Source organism: Hemiscyllium ocellatum, chromosome 13 (assembly GCF_020745735.1).
Source record: "Hemiscyllium ocellatum isolate sHemOce1 chromosome 13, sHemOce1.pat.X.cur, whole genome shotgun sequence".
Taxonomy (NCBI): Eukaryota; Metazoa; Chordata; class Chondrichthyes; order Orectolobiformes; family Hemiscylliidae; genus Hemiscyllium; species Hemiscyllium ocellatum.
The window spans coordinates 24,612,228-24,631,684 of record NC_083413.1 but is presented as its reverse complement, the minus strand read 5'-3'; the positions used below and the strand labels follow the sequence as shown (position 1 = coordinate 24,631,684).

Genomic DNA, 19,457 nt, shown 5'->3' with positions numbered 1-19,457 from the left:
ACTAGTCACTGCCTGTCATTCAAAAAAAGACCAATTTGTTCCGACTCCTTGTTTTGTGTCTGCTAACCAATTTTTTATCCCCGTTCCTACACTACCCCCAATCCCATGTGTTTTAATTTTACACATTAATCACTTATGTGGGACTTTGTCAAAAGTCCGAAAATACCACATCAATTAGCTTTCTCTGATCAATGCTATTAGTTACAACCTCAAGGAATTGCAGTAGATTTGCTTAGAATGTTTTCCCTTTTGTAATTTCTAAGTGCTGATTTCTAAGTGCTCTGCTATAATATCCCTGACAATGGACACTAGCATCTTCCCCATTATGAATCTTAGACTCATTAGTCTGTAATTCCCTGTTTTCTCTCTGCCCCACCTTTTGAATTAGCAACCCTCCAATCAGTAAGAACTGTTTCAGAGTCTAAAGAATCTTGGAAGATGACCACCAAAGCATCCATTATTTGTTGGGATATTTCCTTTAGTGCCCTGGTATGTAAATGCTCAGAACCTCTGGATTTATCAACCTTCAATACATCAATCTCTCCTACACCATTACTCTACTAATACAGATTTGCTCCAGTTCTCCCTCTCATTAAATACTCCATCCTTGAACATTTCTGGGAAATTATCTGCTTCCACCTTTGTGAAAGCAGAAACAAAGAATGAATTTTGCAATGGAGAACTTTAGGTAACAAACACAGATGCCAAATACATTTGCCTGTACCTGTGTTTTTGTTTTTGCTGCTGTTTACCTATTATTTACTTATCTATGCTATTAATTCTGTGATCTGCCTGTATTGCTCGCAAGACAAAGCTTTTCACTGTGCCTCAGTACGTGTGAAATTAAATTCAATTCAATTTAATTCAGATACCTTAATGACCATACTTATTCTGAAACTGTCTTCTTCCATAACAGTGCAGCAAAGTGCAATTCTCCAGGGTGGAGGTAGCCCATGTGCTGGGACAGTTCAAGCCCGTAGTTTCGGTGTTTGGAACATTATCTGCGGTCGCATGTGGGATCTGAATGATGCTCATGTTTTATGTAAATACCTGGGATGTGGTGATGCTCTATCTGCATCAGGGAATTCTCAGTTTGTGGTTGGCAATTGGCCTATGCTGAACTTTGAAATTGGCTGCAAAGGCAGCGAGGAAGACCCCTGGAAGTGTGAATTGAAGCAGCTGGCTCACAATAACTGTTCCAGAGAAGTGGAAGCAGCTGGTGTGGTGTGTTCAGGTAACTCTCCTTTCTGAAATATTTGAAAACATGGGGCATGGTGATTTATTTCTTGTTATTTCATCAAATCACATAATTCTTTTGAAGATGTGTTTTTTAATAATACTGAAAAATATTATACTGAGTTTTAAGGTTTTAGATTCTAAAATTAAATAAAAATCTCTCGACCATTTTATAGACTTTAAAGGTGTGCGTTTCACCTTTAAATTTGTGGAAATTTAACTTGTGTCCTTTCATCAGAAGCATAAATAAGAAGGATGGCCTTTCACTGATTAAAAAAAATTAAACAAGTTGGACATTGCCAGTGCCATGAAAGGCAATACAGATGGACTAATGGCTTACTTAGTTCATAAGCCACAAAGAAGTGCTCAGGTTCCAGCAGGAACATTTCTCCAGCAACATGCCAAGAGCAGATGATAGTTGTGCAGCAAAAGTAAATTTTTTCTCCATCTAGAAATCACATCTAGAAATTACCTGGAGTATTGTGCGCAGTTCTGGTCACCAGTCTATGGGAAAGTCATGGAGGATTTGGAGATGGTGGCAATGAGGTTTACTAGAATATTGCCTGGATTGAAGTGTTTAGCTTGAAGAGAGGTTAGATAAACTTACATTGTTTGTGTTAAAGTACCCAAGGCTGAGGGATGACCTGATAGACATTTATAAAATTATTTGAAGCACGGATAGTTGGAATCTTTTTCTCAAGGTGAGAATGTCAAATACTAGGGGGCATAGGTTTAAAATGAGAGGGGTACAATTTAAAGAATATGTGCAAGACAAGCTAATTATGCAGAGGGTGGTTTGTGCCTGGAACAAGCTGTGAGGGGAGATGGTAGAAGCAGATATAATGGCAACATTTAAGAGGCATTTGGACAGGTAAATGAACAGGCAGGGAATAGAGGGACATAAACCATATGCAGGCAGATGGGATTAGTTTAGATTGGCACTTGGCCGCACAGACATGGTGAGTCCAGCCTTAGGTTACTTGGAAAGGGTAGATTTAAAAGTGATATGATGCCTTTCATGTTAAATCAAATTTCAGTTGCTGAGGTGGAGGTTATAGATAATAAACAAAATAAAGTGTTATCAGATATGAGAATGCTGGCCAATGCTGTAATCAAAGTTGGAATCCAATAGGTTTGGAAATAAAATAATCTTGCTTGTATCAAAACGTTTTAACTCTACAGTATCAACAATAATGAAATGAAGTTGATCTTCATTTTGTACAATGAACAACAAATACCAAACTAAGTCTCGTTAAAACTGTCTTAATATGTGCTGTAGGTTGAAGGAACTTACCTGATAAAAACATTGTTCCATCTTTTTAAAATAACAGGTCACAAGCAGCCAAGATTGGTTGGTGGAGTGGATGAATGTTCTGGAAGGTTGGAGATACAGAAAGGAATGACATGGGGGACTGTGTGCGACTCACGTTGGGATTCGCTGGATGCCCGTGTGGTTTGCACATCATTGAAATGTGGGGAAGTGATATCAGTACTCAGCGGGGCTAAATTTGGAGAGGGCAGTGGTCCTATGTGGCAGGATGTCTATGAATGTCAGGGTAATGAGACAGTTATCTGGGATTGCCCCATTACATCAAGCAATCAAAAGAACTGCACACATAGCCACGATGTCAGTATAATTTGTTCTGGTAAGTGTTTCATTCCTTCATTCATAACAATAACAATGAGTTTAAAACTGTTCATTTAATCTAGTAGACTCAATTCACCTTTTCTCTTCACCTCTCACATTATATATGAGAAACATATGAACATAAAATCAAAAGTAGGTTCCGAAGTAAGTCGTTGAGCCCCACAAACCTACTCTGCCATTCCATGGCTGATCTGATTATAACTGTAAAACTGTCTCTGCCTACTGCTGATATCATTTCACCCTCTTGATTGATAACAACCTATCCACTTCTGCTCTAAAAGTAGTCAAAGACTCATTTTTCAACTCACAGTTGAGACGAAAAAATAGTCAACGCATCTCTGCCTTAAATGAACAAATGTTCTCATAATAGGGAACATCGTCTCCATATCTCACCCAACAAGACCCTCAATATCTTATATGTTTCAATCAAATAGCCTCTTACTCTTCTAATCTCCAGGAAGTACAAGCCGAAACTGTCCAACTTTTCCTGGTAACACCCCCATTCTAAATATTAATCCAGTAAACCATCTATATATTACCTCAAACACATTTACATCCTTCCGTAAATAAGCTAACCAATACTGTGCATGTAAGTCCACTTGGAGTCTCAAGGGTGCATTACTTAAGCACAGTCTTCTTATATTTGTATTCAATTTCCTTCCCAATAAGTGATCATATTCGTTCCTAAGTATTTGGTGCAACTCCGCACCAACAGTTTACAACTCATGCACAAGTATACCAACATCCCGCTGCAGCTCAGCGCGCTGCAATCTCTCACCGTTTAGACCACATGATTCTTTTTCAATCTTCTGGCAAGTTCAGAATATTTAACTTGGAACCAAGAAATTTGCATGGATTGTAAACAACTGTGACCCCAAAATTTATTTTCATGATTTTCTATTAGTAACATGCTGCCATCCAGTCAATTATCTGTCTTTCCTTATCCCTGTTGTTAGTTTTATAATCAATTCTCAATCCAAAGAAATACATTACACCCAATCTGCGGTGTCCTAATTTTATGTCTTAATCTCCTGTCTGGGATCTAGTTGAAAAAAAACTGTTGGAAATTCAAATATACCACATCCAGCAGTTCACCTTGCTTTTAGACCCATAACATTTATTGAGTGGTTACTATCTGAAAGATGTGACAAATAACTTCTTCCAATAAGTCCCCCAGGTTTTTCAAACATGATTTCCCATCCATAAGTCAATCTTGACTCTACTGACTTATCGAATTATTTTTAGGTGTGTCATGACCATGTTTGTAAAGAATAGATTCATGTAACTTCACTTTCTGATCCTGTTTGGTGCTTGCTTTCATTTTGTCTTCTAATCTTGCTTACTACTTGTTTTACTTCCAGTTACCCAATATGAGGGAGGTGAATCTGTTGGACTTTTTGCTGCAGAAGGCTATTGATGCCAAGTCATTATGTGGCTTTAATGTGTTAAGGGATCAAGGGTTATGGGGGAAGGCAGGGGTTGAGAAAGGTGCCAGCTTTGATTGAATAGCAGATCAAACTCAATAGGCCCAATTGCCTAATTCTGATCCTGTATCTTATGATCTTATGGCAAACTATTTGCAAATGATATTGTCTTAGAGTGATTCTCTTGCATTGCTTCCTTGATTCTCCTGGAGCTCCGAGTGGTTACCCATTCACTCCTGCGGTGTTACTATCTCCTTGAACATGGTATTCATGCCGTTCTCTGTTCTGTGTTTTCACTCCAGTACTACAACTGCTGCTTGAGTTAATAGTAGTGCTCAAGTAGACAGGGACAGTTGTGCTTTTCTAAGCCAGTGATATTTCCTTTACTTCCCATATGGTATAGTAGGTGGATTCCACTGAACCAAGTAGCTCCGCCTTGCATTACCATAACTTGACAAGTGACTGATAAGAAGATTAAGGTACTAGCCACTCACCAATCAGCATCTCACACTTTACTTCAATATGAACTAAATCCTGAAGAGTGAGAAAGGTAAGGAAGAGAAAGCTTTCCTCGCCCTCCATGAAATTTTCACACTCACTAAATTCACAGATTCTCATGTAATCTTAACTGCTCTCTAAACACTTAAACCCTTATATTTTCATGAGCCCAGATAAAAAAAAAACACAATCAGTTCCTCTACAGATACAGAAACTAGATTAAACTAGAAAATTAATCAACTGATCACAGCAGCTCTGTACTGGAAGGCTGTTTACAGAAACCTAAATTAAACATCAGTTAAATGATCAATGCAGACAGCATTAGATTTTCAGAAAGAGATAAAACTTCACTCAGCACATTCTCAGCTCCTTTCAAAATACAAACTGTACTTTTTTTGTCCCAACAAGTGTTCTTGAGATTTTTCCACTCTGATTCTTCCACTATTGTGCTTTAGTGATCTAGCGATCTAATGGATGAGAACCTGCTTCTGTGATCATTTCAGAGTTTCTGTCTCAATTCTTCATTTTCCTCATTAGAATTATTACTTTTGTGCACATTTTGATAATTAATTGAGGTGAATATTTTCTAAGCGAATATTAATCAGCTTGAAAAATAATTATTGTTTTTGAAAAAAGGTCAAAAGGGACCACGGTTAGTTGGTGGTGATAATACCTGTTCAGGAAGAGTGGAAATACTGATGGGTGATACCTGGGGCACAGTTTGCAACACCTACTGGGATTTACAGAACGCAAATGTTGTCTGCAATCAGCTTGGCTGTGGGACTGCGATATCAACTCCTGATGGTGCACTATTTGGAGAGGGAGATGGATTGATATGGATGGATATCATTGAATGTAATGGCAACGAAATGCGTTTAACAGACTGCCCCATTGTATCCTGGGGGAAACATCAGTGCACACACAGAAATGATGCAGGTGTCATCTGCTCAGGTAAGGAATCCTTCATTGCTTTGTATCAACTATTCTCATAATTGTATGATCATATATTTGCACATTGGCATGTGCAATTGGTTTTCCTGTTTAAGTTAAATATGGGCATGACGTGGAGGACAGCAGAGTCAGCAGCTTCTAGTGACCAATATATCTTTCTTCAATTTTTGTTCATTTTCACAAGAAAGTAACATGAAACTTTTGAACACTTCCTCTGAAGGGTGTTGCAGAAGGTATAGTGAAACAGCTATAAATCTGCAGTTTTGTGCACCTGATATGATATTGATGAGTCCACACCCTGAATTTTGTAGGAAGCTGAGTTCCAGATATGTGATGTTACTAATTTTCATGTATTTTGCAACCAACCTGCTTAGAGATATTACCGCACACCTCTTCAGCAAGTGAGACTTGAACTTGGGTCTCTCAGCTCAAAGGTGAGAAATTCCCACTGCTCCACAACAACCCCTCAAATTTTGAAATGTCTTCTCCCAAAAAGACTGTCCCGGCTCAGAGGTGAGGGCATTACTACTGCACAAAAAAACTTCACTATTAATTTTCAATACAATGTGCTTAATCTCAGCTAGATGTGTGCACATTGGATCGAAGTGTCTGCTCCTGAAAGTTACAAATTGATGAGCACACTTCCTGCTCATGTGACCATATATAGATGTGAAGTGGATAAAATAGGCTGTGTAGTGGACAGTGATGAAGGTTATCTCAGAGTACAATGGATCTTGAACAGATGGGTTAATGAACCGAGGAATGGCACATGGATTTTAATTTAGATGTTGCATTTTGGTAACTGTGCTGTGGATGTGCCAGTGTTGGACTGGGGTGGACAAAGTTAAAAATCACACAACACCAGGTTGTGATTTTGAGCATTTTGGTCAGGCAAACCAGGGCAGAACTTAGACAGTTTATGGTAGAGCCCTGGAGAGTGTTGCTGAACAGAGACCGGAGGGGTGCAGGTACATCGATGTTTGAAAGTGAAGTCGCAGGTAGACAAGATGTTAAAGAACAAATTTGGCACGCTTATATTCACAGGTCTGTGCATTTGAGTGTAGGAGTTAGGATGCCATGTTGCATCTATACATGAATTGGTGAGGTCACTTTTAGAATACTGCATCCAATTCTGGTCTCCCTGCTAAAGGAACAATGTTGTGAAATTTGAAAGTGTTCAGAAAAGATTTACAAGGATGCTGCTGAGAGTGGAGGGTTTGAGCTATAAAGAGCGGTTGAATAGGCTGTGGATATTTTCCTTGGAGGGTTGGAGGCTGAGGGGTGACCTTGTTGGGGTTCATAAAATCATGAGGGACATAGATAGGATAAATAGACCAGGTTGCTTTCTCAGAATAGGGAAGTTCAAACCTAGTGGACATATGTTTACTGTGAGAGGGGAAAGATTTAATTGGGACCTGAAGGGCAACATTTTCATGCATGTATGTAATGAGCTGGCAGAGGAGCTGGTGGAGGCAGGTTCAATTACAATGTTTATAAGGTATCTGCAAGGGTACATGAATAGAAAGTGTTTAGTCTGATATGGGCCAAATACTGGCAAATAGGACCAGAAACGTTTCGGATAGCTGGTCTGCGAGGACAATTACGACCTGAGGGTCTGTTTCTGTGCTGTATGATTCAATGAACTATGACCCAGTCCAGATTAGGTTGATGAAACTCAGTTCAAAGCATTCTGGGAACAATATATAGCATATGGGATATGACATAATGACAATATGTCTGCTGTAGATTAATTGAATACAAGCAGTGTTCACAGGGCTAAATTGTGAACAAGGTATTCATTAACAATACGTTTATGCTCTTGTAGTGAAAGAGTGGTTTGATTGTGACTTTTAATATTCTGAAAGCAACAGATGGTGTAAGTAAATATTCTTTTACCAGCTCGCGAAAGAGTCTAAGACAAAGAGACATTAAATTATTAATACAGCCATTCAGGGAGGAATAAGCGAAGAAGCATTAATTCATCAACACGTGGAAGCGTGAATCTCCTTCAACCCCAAACTAAGATAGTACAATGGTTTCCAGCTGTCATGACAACTTTAAATGCGCACATCCCATGAAAGATTAAAAAAAAAGGAAAGTAGTCACATGAATTACCGCCTGAAATTTCAACTGACAATAGATCTCCCTGATTTCAATTTACTTGCCTGTAAAGACATTGTCCTTCAGAGCACAGCAGCTCAGAGTGTATCTTTTGAAACATTCATCTTCCAGAATATCTTTACCTTGCAGACAGGGGCTACATTCTCTATTTGTTTTCAATTCTCTGATTATTAACTCGGGAATAGATACATCGCACAATAAGATTAATGGTCATATTTTATGTTCAGATGATGTCGGTTAAACATTGCATGAACGATTATAAAATTGCAGTCTGACATGTGAAGATTGGCAGTTACGACTGGCAAATGGAGAGAGCACTGTCCATCTGAGCACAGCAGCTCTGACCCCCGCGCCTTTTGAAACATTAATCTTCCTCACGATCTCTACATTTCAATTACCGGCTACTTTCTATTCCTGCTTTCTATTCATTAACTGGGGAATAGATAAATCGTGCAATAATTAATGGTCATAACTAGTGTTCAGTTAATGTCTTTTTGAAACATTGCATGAACGTTGATTATAAATTTGCATTCTTACAGGTGAAGATTGGCAATTACGATTGGCGAACGGACAGAGCATTTGCGAAGGCCGTGTGGAGGTTTATTATGACGGTGTCTGGGGGAGAGTGACTGACGCTCAGTGGAATTTCAATGAAGCAGAAGTGGTGTGCAGACAACTCAAATGTGGCTCTGCAATAAGCATTTACAACCACTTGAAGTTTGGGAAAGGCAGCGGACCGACCTGGATCAGTAATGCCAGATGCAACGGAAGTGAACCCTCCCTTTGGAATTGCAGTTTTACAAAAACGGAGCAGTCATCAATTGGAGATGACGTGGGAGTGATGTGCTCTGGTATGACCTTCTTTATTTCCTCAGATCTAATCATTGTCCTCCTGCCAGCTATGGGATAAAGTCCCCCAGAGTCGATAATGTATTCAGGAGAAAGTATGGTTTCAGTCTGTGTCTACAGCTTTGAAGTCGTGGTCTGTTGAAATGATAGCACTGATTCATGCAAGGGCCGTCAGCTGGATGAAGAGTGAGATATGACTACGTGAATAGGGTGATTGTCTTTGATGAAGATGGCTGAGAAGAGATGAGAAGTATAGAAATGTTGGCCTCAACAGGCCGTTTCTATCCTGTAAACACTTTGCAATGGTTATGAAGCGTGCAAAGAAATGATAGGATGGGGGAATCTCAGTTATTTGTAAGAAGAATAAAGAGGTTATGGTCGAGGATTTTAACTTTTCAAACATACACTGGGACTACCATAGTGTTATGGGTTTAGAATTTTTGAAGTGTGTACAAGAAAATTTTCTGATTCATGATATGGATGTACCTGCCAGAGAAGGCACAAAACTTAACCTCCTCTTGGGAAATAAGGCAGCATAAGTGACTGAGGTGTCACTGGGGAAGCATTTTGGGGCCTGTGCAATAATTCTATTGTATTTAAAATACTGATGGAAGTGGATAGAACAGATCAAAAGATTAAAGTTTTAAATTGGAGGAAGGCCAACTTTGACTGTATTAGGCAAGAACTTTCAAAAGTTATTTGTGGGAAACTGCTGGAAAATGGAATGACTTCAAAACTGAGATAATGAGAGTCCAGAGACAGTATGTTCCTGTTAGGGTGAAAGGCAAGGCTGGTAGGTGCAGGGAATGCTAGATGATTAGAGAAGTTGAGGTTTTGGTCAAAAAAATGAAGGAGGCATATGTAAGGTACAGATAGCAGAGCTCCAGTGAATCCTGAGAAGAGTATAAATGCAGTAGGAGTATACTTAAAAGGAAAACCAGGAGGGCAAAACGGGGACATGAGGTAGATTTGTCAAATAGACTAAAGGAAAATCCAAAGGGATCTTATAAGTACATGAAGGACAAAAGGGTAATTACGGCAAGAACAAGACCACTCAAAGATCAGCAAGGCAGCCTATGTTGGGAACTGCAGGAGATCGGGGAGATATTAAACAAGCATTTTGCATCAGTTTACCATGGAGTGGGACATGGAAGATATCGAAAGAGGTGAAACAGATGGTGACATCTTGAAGAATGTCCATATTACAGAGGAAGAGGTGCTGGATGTGTTAAAACACATAAAGATGGATAAATCCCCAGGTCCTGATTAGGTGTATCTTAGAACTCCATTTGAAGATAAGGAAGTGATTTCTGAGCACCTTGTTGACATTTTTATATCATTTGCTTGTCACAGATGAGGTGTTGGAGGACTGCAAGTTGGTTTCCGTGGTGTTACAAAAGGTGGTAGGTGAAGTCAGGGAAGTATAGACTCATCATCCTGCATCAGTAATGGGCAAGTTGATCGGGATTTTGGCAAATAGGTGTAAGGAGTTTTTTGAAGAAGTAACAAAAATGATTGATGAGGGCAGAGTGGTGTACGTGTTCTATATGTACTTCAGTAAGGCATTTGACAAGGTTCCTCATGATAGACTGTTTAGCAAGGTTAGATTACGTGGAATACTGGGAGAACTGGCCATTTGGAAACAGAATTAGCTCAAAGGTAGAAGACAGAAGGTCATGTGGAGGATTGTTTTTCAGACTGGAGGCCTGTGAACAGTGGTGTGCCAAAGGATTGGTGCTGAATACACTGCTTTTTGCCTTTATATAAATGATGTGGCTGTGAACACAGGAGGTGTAGTTGGTAAGTTTGCAGATGCCTCCAAAATTGGTGGTTTAATGGACATCGAAGAAGGTTATCTCCGTGTACAATGGGATCTTGATCACATGGGCCAATGGGCCACGGAGTTGCAGATGGAGTTTAATTTAGATAAATGTAAGGTGCTGTATTTTGGAAAGGCAAAACAGGTCAGGACTTGCACACTTAATGGTAAGGTCCTGGGGAGTGTTGCTGAACAGAGAAATCTTGGAGTGCAGGTTTATAGTTCCTTGAAAGTGGAGTCACAGGTAGACAGGATAGTGAAGAAGGCAGTTGATATGCTTTCCTTTATTGGTCAGAGCACTAAGAATAGGAGTTGGGAGGTCATGTTGTGGTTGTACAGGGCATTGGTTAGCCCACATTTGGAATATTGAATGTAATTCTGGTCTCCATCCTATCAGAAGGATGTTGTGAAACTTGAATGGGTTCAAATGGGATTCTTTTAGTTTGGAAAATTTGGTTGGCATGAAAGAATTGGAAAATGGACTTGTTTTCAAGCTGTATGACTCGATGACTGATCCAACTGCATGTAAATCCCTATGAAAGTACATAGCAAAGAATTCCAATTGATTGGGCTACAGATGTTTCTGTGTTGAGCAGTTGAACAGTGGAAGGAAACAAAACACCCAACTGAAACATTAGCAGTCTGTAATTAAAACTTGACAAGTTTATGTTTTATAAGTGCTCAGTGAAAGTAATATTTTTACTATAGGTGTATTCAACTATTTCACAAATGTAATTTAGGGAGGGAAATTTAGTGCTGTCCAGCCTGACCAGTACATCCCTCAACTGTCAACGAGTTCAATCTCTATGCCTTCAGCACAACCTGGCCAGCCAGTAAGTTGTCATGCAACCTTTAGAAACATGGCTGAGAAGGACAAGAAGTGTCCATGATATCCATGTGAGGAGACTGGATTTTAAAACTTGCAAATATCCTTTTAAGTAGGCAGGTTCAGATGGAGTCAAGATTAGAGTGGTGCTGGAAAAACACAGCAGGTCAGGCAGCATCCGAGGAGCAGGAAAATCGACACTTCGGGCAACAGTCCTTCATCAGGATGAAGGGCCATTTTTCTTCTCCTCTGATGCTGTCTGACCTGCTGTGTCTTTCCAGCACCACTCTAATCTTGACTCCTGATTATATAACTGGTTGTTATATATAATTATATTTTTTTAAAATAATAACTATATATATAAAACAATATTATATATAGTTTTATATATAACTATATAACTAAATATAACTAACTGGTTGTTGTAAGGAAATTAATGTGAAACAGACCATCATTTTCAAATAAATCCACTATAAGGAAAGCAGGAATTGTTTCCTCCACCACAAACTGTCTAATTATTCCTGTCCTGCAGATCATATTCTGATAAGATTGGTGGACGGTGGAAGTCGCTGTGCTGGAAGGGTGGAGCTGTATTCCAATGGAACCTGGGGAACTGTGTGTGATGACTCCTGGGATTTAGCAGATGCCCAAGTTGTCTGTAACCAGCTGAAGTGCGGACAGGCTTTAAATGCAACGATTTCCGGTTGGTTTGGTCCAGGAGTGGGGCCTATTTGGATGGATAATGTGAACTGCAGCATGAATAATTCTGTTTTATGGGAATGTCTGGCTGGGCCAACGAGTGAAAGTGACTGCAATCATAAAGAAGATGCTGGAGTTATCTGCTTTGGTGAGATGTACTTTCAAATACTATATTTGCACAGCAATAATACAGGAATCTAACAAACATGAGTTGTTGATATTTAGTCATTGTAATCAAATTGTACATTTTTTTTGTTCAGTGCTGTCAGTACTGCTCACATGAAAACACAATGTAAAGTGAGAATGCAACAGACAATTGGGTGTCTTCTAAATTAAATGTTTTGACATAGATCTTATTTTAAATGGCCACGTGAACAATGTTAAATAACAGAGTTGACACTTAACAGCCCCAGTCCAAGATGTAAATGGTTTATTCATGTATATGAGGGGAGCTGCTCAAAGGCTCTGCACCAAGTTGCAAATAGTAATGAATTTTATACATAAAATACAGTTACACACTCCATTCCGGCCAATAACTTATCTATTGCTAACCTTGGTGCACATCCCATCTTCTAACTCCTAAATAGATATTTAATTAAGGTTTTTACATGTCTGAAAAGCCTTAAACAAAGTACAGTTTTACTACAGTTAAGCAAGATAAAGTTTTTTAAAGTTTAATAAATATTTTCTGAAGTCAATTACATATTTTCTTAACAGTCTTCCATTGTAGCCGAAGTGCCTAACTTTCTAATCTGTCCTGACTGAATGGCATATAATATCCTGGTTGGTCAGGAGGTGCAAGCCCTACCCCTGACTTCAGTAATTCATCCTAAGAGTCATATCAAGCAATCGGTTTTCAAGTTAGAATATGTGCAGGCCCTGCGTTATCTGTCAGAGTTCAATATGCCTCTTGTATCCTGACTTCCCTTATTGCAGCATCACAGACTTGGACCAATGTTGACCAATGAACTCATTTTCAGGTATGGCCAGGCCTCTGTAGTTTCTTAAGGTCAGGGGTCGGGGGTGGGTGGGTGGGGAGGGCGCATGTTGAGGAAGGTTTTTTTTTGCGTCTTCCATTTCCTTCTCCGGCAAGCTAGTATTCAGGGATCTCAGATTAAAATTCTTATTTTTGTTCCACAGAGCACAGGGCTGTTAGACTGCAGGATGGTCCAACTCTCTGTCAGGGCAGATTAGAAGTTTTCTATAATGGAACCTGGGGGACTGTTTGTGCAGATTCCTTCGGAATGGAGGAAGCGGAAGTTGTTTGTAAACAGCTCACCTGTGGCTCTGCCCAATCTGTGGAGCCTCCTGCTACATTTGGAAGTGGTTCTGGACAGATCTGGCTCGATGATGTGAATTGTCGTTTGCATGATACATTCCTGTGGCAATGTCCATCTTCACCATGGGGCAAACATAATTGTAATCACCAGGAGGATGTTGGAATCATCTGTTCAGGCAAGAATGGCAAATGGGCCCTATTTCTATTGAAATACTTTGTGAAAATTCAGATGTTTTTATCACTTGTAAATTTAAGTTCATTCAAATTTCTGTTGTCATGTTCACATCATCCTTTTGCTCTCTGACCTACATGGACACCTGGTTCAGCAGCAAATTGATTTTTAAATTCTCATCCTCATTTGTAAGTCTCTACATAGTATTACTTCTCTTTGCTTTTGTTGTGTATCAAATCCCACAATTCTACAGTATATCTGATTTCCACTGATTCTTGCTTCTTCTGCATTTCCAGTTATAAATGATCCACAATTTTGGGGTTCCATTTCATTTCCCTCGCCCTAACATGCCTCAGTTTCTTTTTGTTGTTTTCTTTAATGTTATCATTAATGTTTGATCAACTTTTTATTATCTGACCCAATATCACTCTGTGTGCCTCTGTGATAAATTTAATTTTATGATGGCCCTCAAGATGTACATTGGGGCATTGCTGTATAAGTTTTTGTTGAAGTAATGGATGTAATTTTATTTTAGAACTAAGTCCAAGGAAAATACGCAATCAGAGGGTTTCAAAGAAAAGTGAAATACGACCTGTTCCAGAACATTTTGGTAATTCTTAATATGGATATTAATATATGCTGTATGATAGGTATTGATTTTTAAAGAAATTAACAAAGGAAAATCTGTGAAGTGGTTCTTGAAAGTGTGTTCACCATCTTGACTTTTGTGCTATGAAATATATTGTTTTGCATACAGCGTAGAGTGCTATTGATAGTGTTAAGTGCCCAATTATTTTACATACAGTCAATGGAAAGCTTTGAAGGAATTATCCATAGACTAAATATTGGGGGAGGGGGGACAAAAGAGGTTCATGAGTCTGATCCAGACAGCACAGCATTAACTGACAGAGTGTAGCCACACAGAATTTCAAACTATAATTCAACATATTGCTCCCTTTTTAGGAACTATTCAACATTATGCATTCTGGCACATATTCAGCATAACAACTGCACATAGCTTTATATCAGGCTTTTAATTGTAGTCAGTGGGCCTAATTAAAATTACTTTGCTGCCATTTCTATATTTTAAATTCTCTCATTAATCATTTTAACAGTGAACAATTATCTTCCATGATATACATTGGAAAAACAATTTAGTTTTATTAATTGCAGTGAATTGACCCAGATCTGAGAGTTTGTTTTAATCATCCACGAAATTTGGGTGTTGCTATTAATTGCAGCATTTATTATTGATCTTTAATTGTACTTGAGATGGTTGCTGTGATCTGCTTTCTTGAATCACGCTGTCCTGTGGATTAAGGGACACCCATGGTGCTGCCATAGAGGGAATTATGTGATGGGCAAAAGTGAGGACTGCAGATGCTGGAAACCAGAGTTTAGTTTAGAGTGGGGCTGGAAAAGCACAGGCAGCATCCAAGGAGCACGAAAATCGACATTTCGGGGGAATTATGTGATGTTTATTGAGCAAAACTGAAAGAGGTCTATGACATGTTAATAACTTGCAAGTTGTGGTGTTAGCCTGCACCTGGTATCCTTCTCTGCTGAGGTGAGAAAGGATGGGAATTTGGAATTTGCTGCTGAATGAGCCTCAGGTGTTACTGAATCTTTTGGTGATACACACCACTGCCTGTATCAATTTTTTTGTATTTTTGTTCACGTTGAGAGGAAGTCACTGGTTAGACTGACATTTATTTATTATTACTGTCATGCTTCTTGTGTGCAAGTAGAACTGTAGTCATCCAGGCAAATGGAGAGTAATTTACCACTCTTCTGATTTGTCCCTTGTAAGTGGTAGCCAAGTGTTGAGGAAACTGAAGGTGAGTTATTTTGCCACAGAATGCCATTCTCTTGACTTCTTTTGTCACCACAATATATATTTGGTGATTCAAATTCAGTTTCTGTTTCCAGAAACTATAACCTAAATGGCATCAATCAGTAGCATGTGGGTTTGAATTTGGAACAGGGCAAATAAAATAATTTTATCAATCTGCATGTTGATATCCCAAGTTCTTATTCGTATTTTGTTTCTGTAGAGTTACGGCTAACTGCAGGATTTGATAATTGTTCTGGAAGAGTTGAAATATTCTTCAAAGGTACATGGGGAACAGTTTGTGATGATTCCTGGAATAAGCAGGATGCTGCTGTCGTCTGTCAGCAATTAAATTGTGGTGACCCAATTTGGACTGTGGGAGGAATGATATTCGACCAAGGTAATGGCACAATTTGGTTGGATGAGGTTAAATGCAAAGGAACTGAATTATTCCTGTGGGACTGCCAATTGTCTGCTATGGGCGATCACAACTGTGATCATAAAGAGGATGTCAATGTGATATGTTCTGGTAAGTATTTTTGAAAGTGAACTATTTACCATTCACATTCTTCCATTTAAAACTCTTCATTATTTCACTCACCCTATCTCTGCACTCTAAACTTTGGTCTTTTGTTCATGACTGAATATAATTCTTCCACTGTTGACAGCATCTCTTCATTTAGAAAGTATTCTGTTCCCTCAAACTTCAGTCCAAAGTGTATCACCTCAAACAATCCCAATCTGAGCTCTACTTACCACCATTCTACTAAACCAGTAACTCTACCAATGTCCACTTGCAGGTTACTTTTCTTTCTGCAATACTTACTTTGCTAAATATCTTGAAACCATTATTAAACTTGAATATATGTCTACTCCGTCATACATTGACATTATATGTTTACATTATTCATGCTATAGCCCATTATCTTCCCACAACTGAAACATTTTTATATAGTCAGTACAATTGATGCTGAACACCAGGGTGAGATTGACAGCTGTACAAAGGTTAGAGAGTGAAAGGTTGAGATTATGTATTCTTGCTGAATCATGACTAAATTGTTATTTTAAGGTAATTGTAATGGGAAAGAGAATAACATAGCTCAGGTCAGATAATGCCTGATTAAATCAACAAATATTTCGATTCAATCAATTGGTTGTATCACAAGGAAATGTCTGAGGCAGATTTTCCCTGTGTCATTATCATTATTTCTTTAATAATTATTATTCTCAATTTCTTACAGGCCAGCAGAAACTCAAAATGCCTTTCAACCAGGCAAGACCCCCTACTTTCATCATCCCTTCCATTCTTGTTATTCTTTTGATTGCTGTGTCACTTGCTTTGGCTGCAGAATTGCAGAGAAGCTTCCAGAAAGGTTGGTTAATTTCGCATTAATAATCCCGCCCCATAAGTGGAGAATCTGATTCTTGTTCATTTATTGTTCTGCAATTCTTGAAGTTTACAATGTGATTGCGCCCGAGAAATTACAGAGGTGATATACCATGAACTTGCTGTGATTGAAAATTTTTAATCCTTGAGGAAAGATTTTGACATGTTTGGGTCAAAACTTTTTTTTTGAATGGATGAGGCCTAACGGAAATCCAGTTAATACATACATGATAATGAGGTCTGGAATAGAGTGGATAGGGAACCTATCTCATTCGGATGAAAATTCAATAGCCAGGAGGCATAGAATTTAAATCATTTGCAGAAGAATTGAGGGAACTTGAGAACTGCTTTCATTCAGAGAGTAATCTGGTTCTGAAAATGTGGTGTGAGTGTGGGTTAAAAGGGAATATTAGTAAAGTGATGAAAGTATCTTCAACAGTGCTAACACCTGCTCAAAGATACCCAGTCTGGTTCTTGTAATGGCCACTCCACTCCTGACCTCATCATCGTCTTGGTTTATACATGGACAAAACAGCTGAATTCCAGAGGTGGGGTGACAGTGACAGCCCTTGAAATCCACGCCACATTAAGCTCAGTGCGGCATCAAGGAGCCCTAGCAATTCTGGGAATGGGAGAAGACTCTGCTGGTTGGAGTCACACGACAAGAAGCTATTTGTGGTTATTGGAGTGCTAATCGTCTCAGCTCCAAGAAATTTCTACAGGAGTTCCTCAGGGTACGGCCTGGGCCCAACTAACTCATATGCTTCATCAATGATTTCTTCTCCGTCATTGGGTCAGAAGTGGAGATGTTCAATAACTATTACACAATTCATGTCTGTTCAGATAATGCAGCAGTCCATATACAAATGAAGCAATATCCAGGCTTGGGCTGAGAAATGGCAAGTAACATTCATTGCACACAAATGCCAGGCAATGACCATCTCCAATGAGAAACAATCTAAACACTACCCCTTGACATTTAAAGGCATTGCTGTCAATGAATCCCTTAGTATCATCATACTGGAGGAACTACTGACCATAAACTGAAATGAAATTGCCATATAAATGCAGTTGGTTGAAAGGTATATCAGATGCTAAGAATACTGCAACAAGTAACCACCTCCTGACTCCCTAAAACATGTACTTGCAGATGATGGACAAGTGAGAAGTATGATCTCAAGAAGCTTGTCATTACCTAAGACAAACAGCAGCCTACTTGATTGGCATAACATCCACAAATATTCAGTCTCTCCAACATTGACATTTAGTAGCAGCAGTCTGTGCCATTGAAAAGAAGTGCTGCAGAAATTAACCAAAGATTCTTTGGCAGCACCTTCCAAATTCACAATCACTTCCATCCAGAAGGATAAGGGCAGCTGTTATATAGAAATAACACCAACTGCAGGTACCCTCAAAGCCACTTAGCTTCCTGATTTGGAAATATATTGCTGTTTCTTAACTACCAATGGGTAAAAATCCTGGAATTCCCCTTTTAACACATTGAAAGTCTACCTATAGCACTTGGAGTGCACTGGTTCAAGAAGGCAGATCACCATTAATTTGTCAAGGACAACTAGGGCTGGGTAATTCTGAAAAAGCACACCAGACTTGAAACATTAACTCTACTTTCTCCTCACAAGTGCTTTGACACCTGCTGAGTTTCACCAGCAATTTCTGTTTTTCTATTAGCATTAGACATTTGCTCATCTATAATCTGACGTTTTTCATTCTACAGCCAACAGAAACAGAAATTTTGACCCTGTTTATGAAGAGATTAAAGCCCAGGACATTGGTGCAGGGCCAGGTAATTATTTTTAAGATTTATGCATGTGATTACCCTTAAATTCAAGACTGCAGTCCTTTCGGGTTACATGTTTACATTCCAGAGGTTCACTGAATAATATCATAATGGCAATTAATGATATGAATGTGATATACATATCCAAGTTGGGCCAAATTAATGACTTATAACACACTATTCTATCCCCCACCCCGGACAAAGACTGACATAAAAGAAAGGAATACCTTAAAAAAGGAAGTACGACCAATGCCTCTACAATCTCCTCAGCCATCTTCTTTGCCGCTCTGAGGTGTAATACATCCAGTACAGGGATTTATCCACTTGCAGACTTTACACTTTCCCTAATACCACCTTCTTAATGATAGCCATTTCACTCACTTCTACCCCAAACTCTCTTGAAATTATAGTATGCTGCTAATGTCTTCCATAGTTCATCTGTGTTTTCTTTGCTTCCCAAAAGTACTTTTCCAGCCTCATTTTCCACAAGTCCAGTGTCCACTATTGATTCCATCTCACTTTTATACATCTTAAAAACCTCATGCATTCTACTTTTATATTGCTGACTACCTTACCCTCATTTCAATTTCTATCCACTTATTGCTTTTCAGTTATCAATGGTGGTTTTAAAAGCTTCCCACATTTTTCACCACATTGTTTTTTTTAACACTGTCCCTGACTTCCCATATCAGTCATGGTTTCCTTGTCTCCTTTTTTAGTATGTTTCTTCTTCCTTGGCCCTAGAAACTCCTGTCATTGCTGTTCTACCATCGTCTCTGTCAGGTTCCCTTTCCAAACACTCTGGCCAATTCTTCCCTCATGTCTTTGCAGTTAACATCAATTAATTGTAATGCAGTTACATCTGATCCCATCTTCTCCCTCAAGCTGCAGCATGAAGTCTATCATGATTATTGCCTCC

The 19,457-nt window shown here is 39.0% G+C and overlaps 1 protein-coding gene across 1 annotated transcript in view; it reads left to right on the top strand.

Annotated features, from left to right (window-relative positions):
• The first annotated feature begins 1,011 nt into the window (after positions 1 to 1,011).
• LOC132821711 (deleted in malignant brain tumors 1 protein-like) overlaps positions 1,012 to 19,457 on the top strand; it is a 68,940-nt gene continuing 50,494 nt past the window's right edge. Inside the window, exons 1-10 of the mRNA XM_060834418.1 lie at positions 1,012 to 1,234; positions 2,568 to 2,882; positions 5,443 to 5,776; positions 8,431 to 8,729; positions 11,905 to 12,219; positions 13,212 to 13,526; positions 14,058 to 14,132; positions 15,577 to 15,753; positions 16,595 to 16,726; positions 18,476 to 18,544. Coding sequence (XP_060690401.1) covers positions 1,012 to 1,234; positions 2,568 to 2,882; positions 5,443 to 5,776; positions 8,431 to 8,729; positions 11,905 to 12,219; positions 13,212 to 13,526; positions 14,058 to 14,132; positions 15,577 to 15,753; positions 16,595 to 16,726; positions 18,476 to 18,544 — 2,254 coding nt within the window. The remainder of the gene's footprint in view (positions 1,235 to 2,567; positions 2,883 to 5,442; positions 5,777 to 8,430; positions 8,730 to 11,904; positions 12,220 to 13,211; positions 13,527 to 14,057; positions 14,133 to 15,576; positions 15,754 to 16,594; positions 16,727 to 18,475; positions 18,545 to 19,457) is intronic.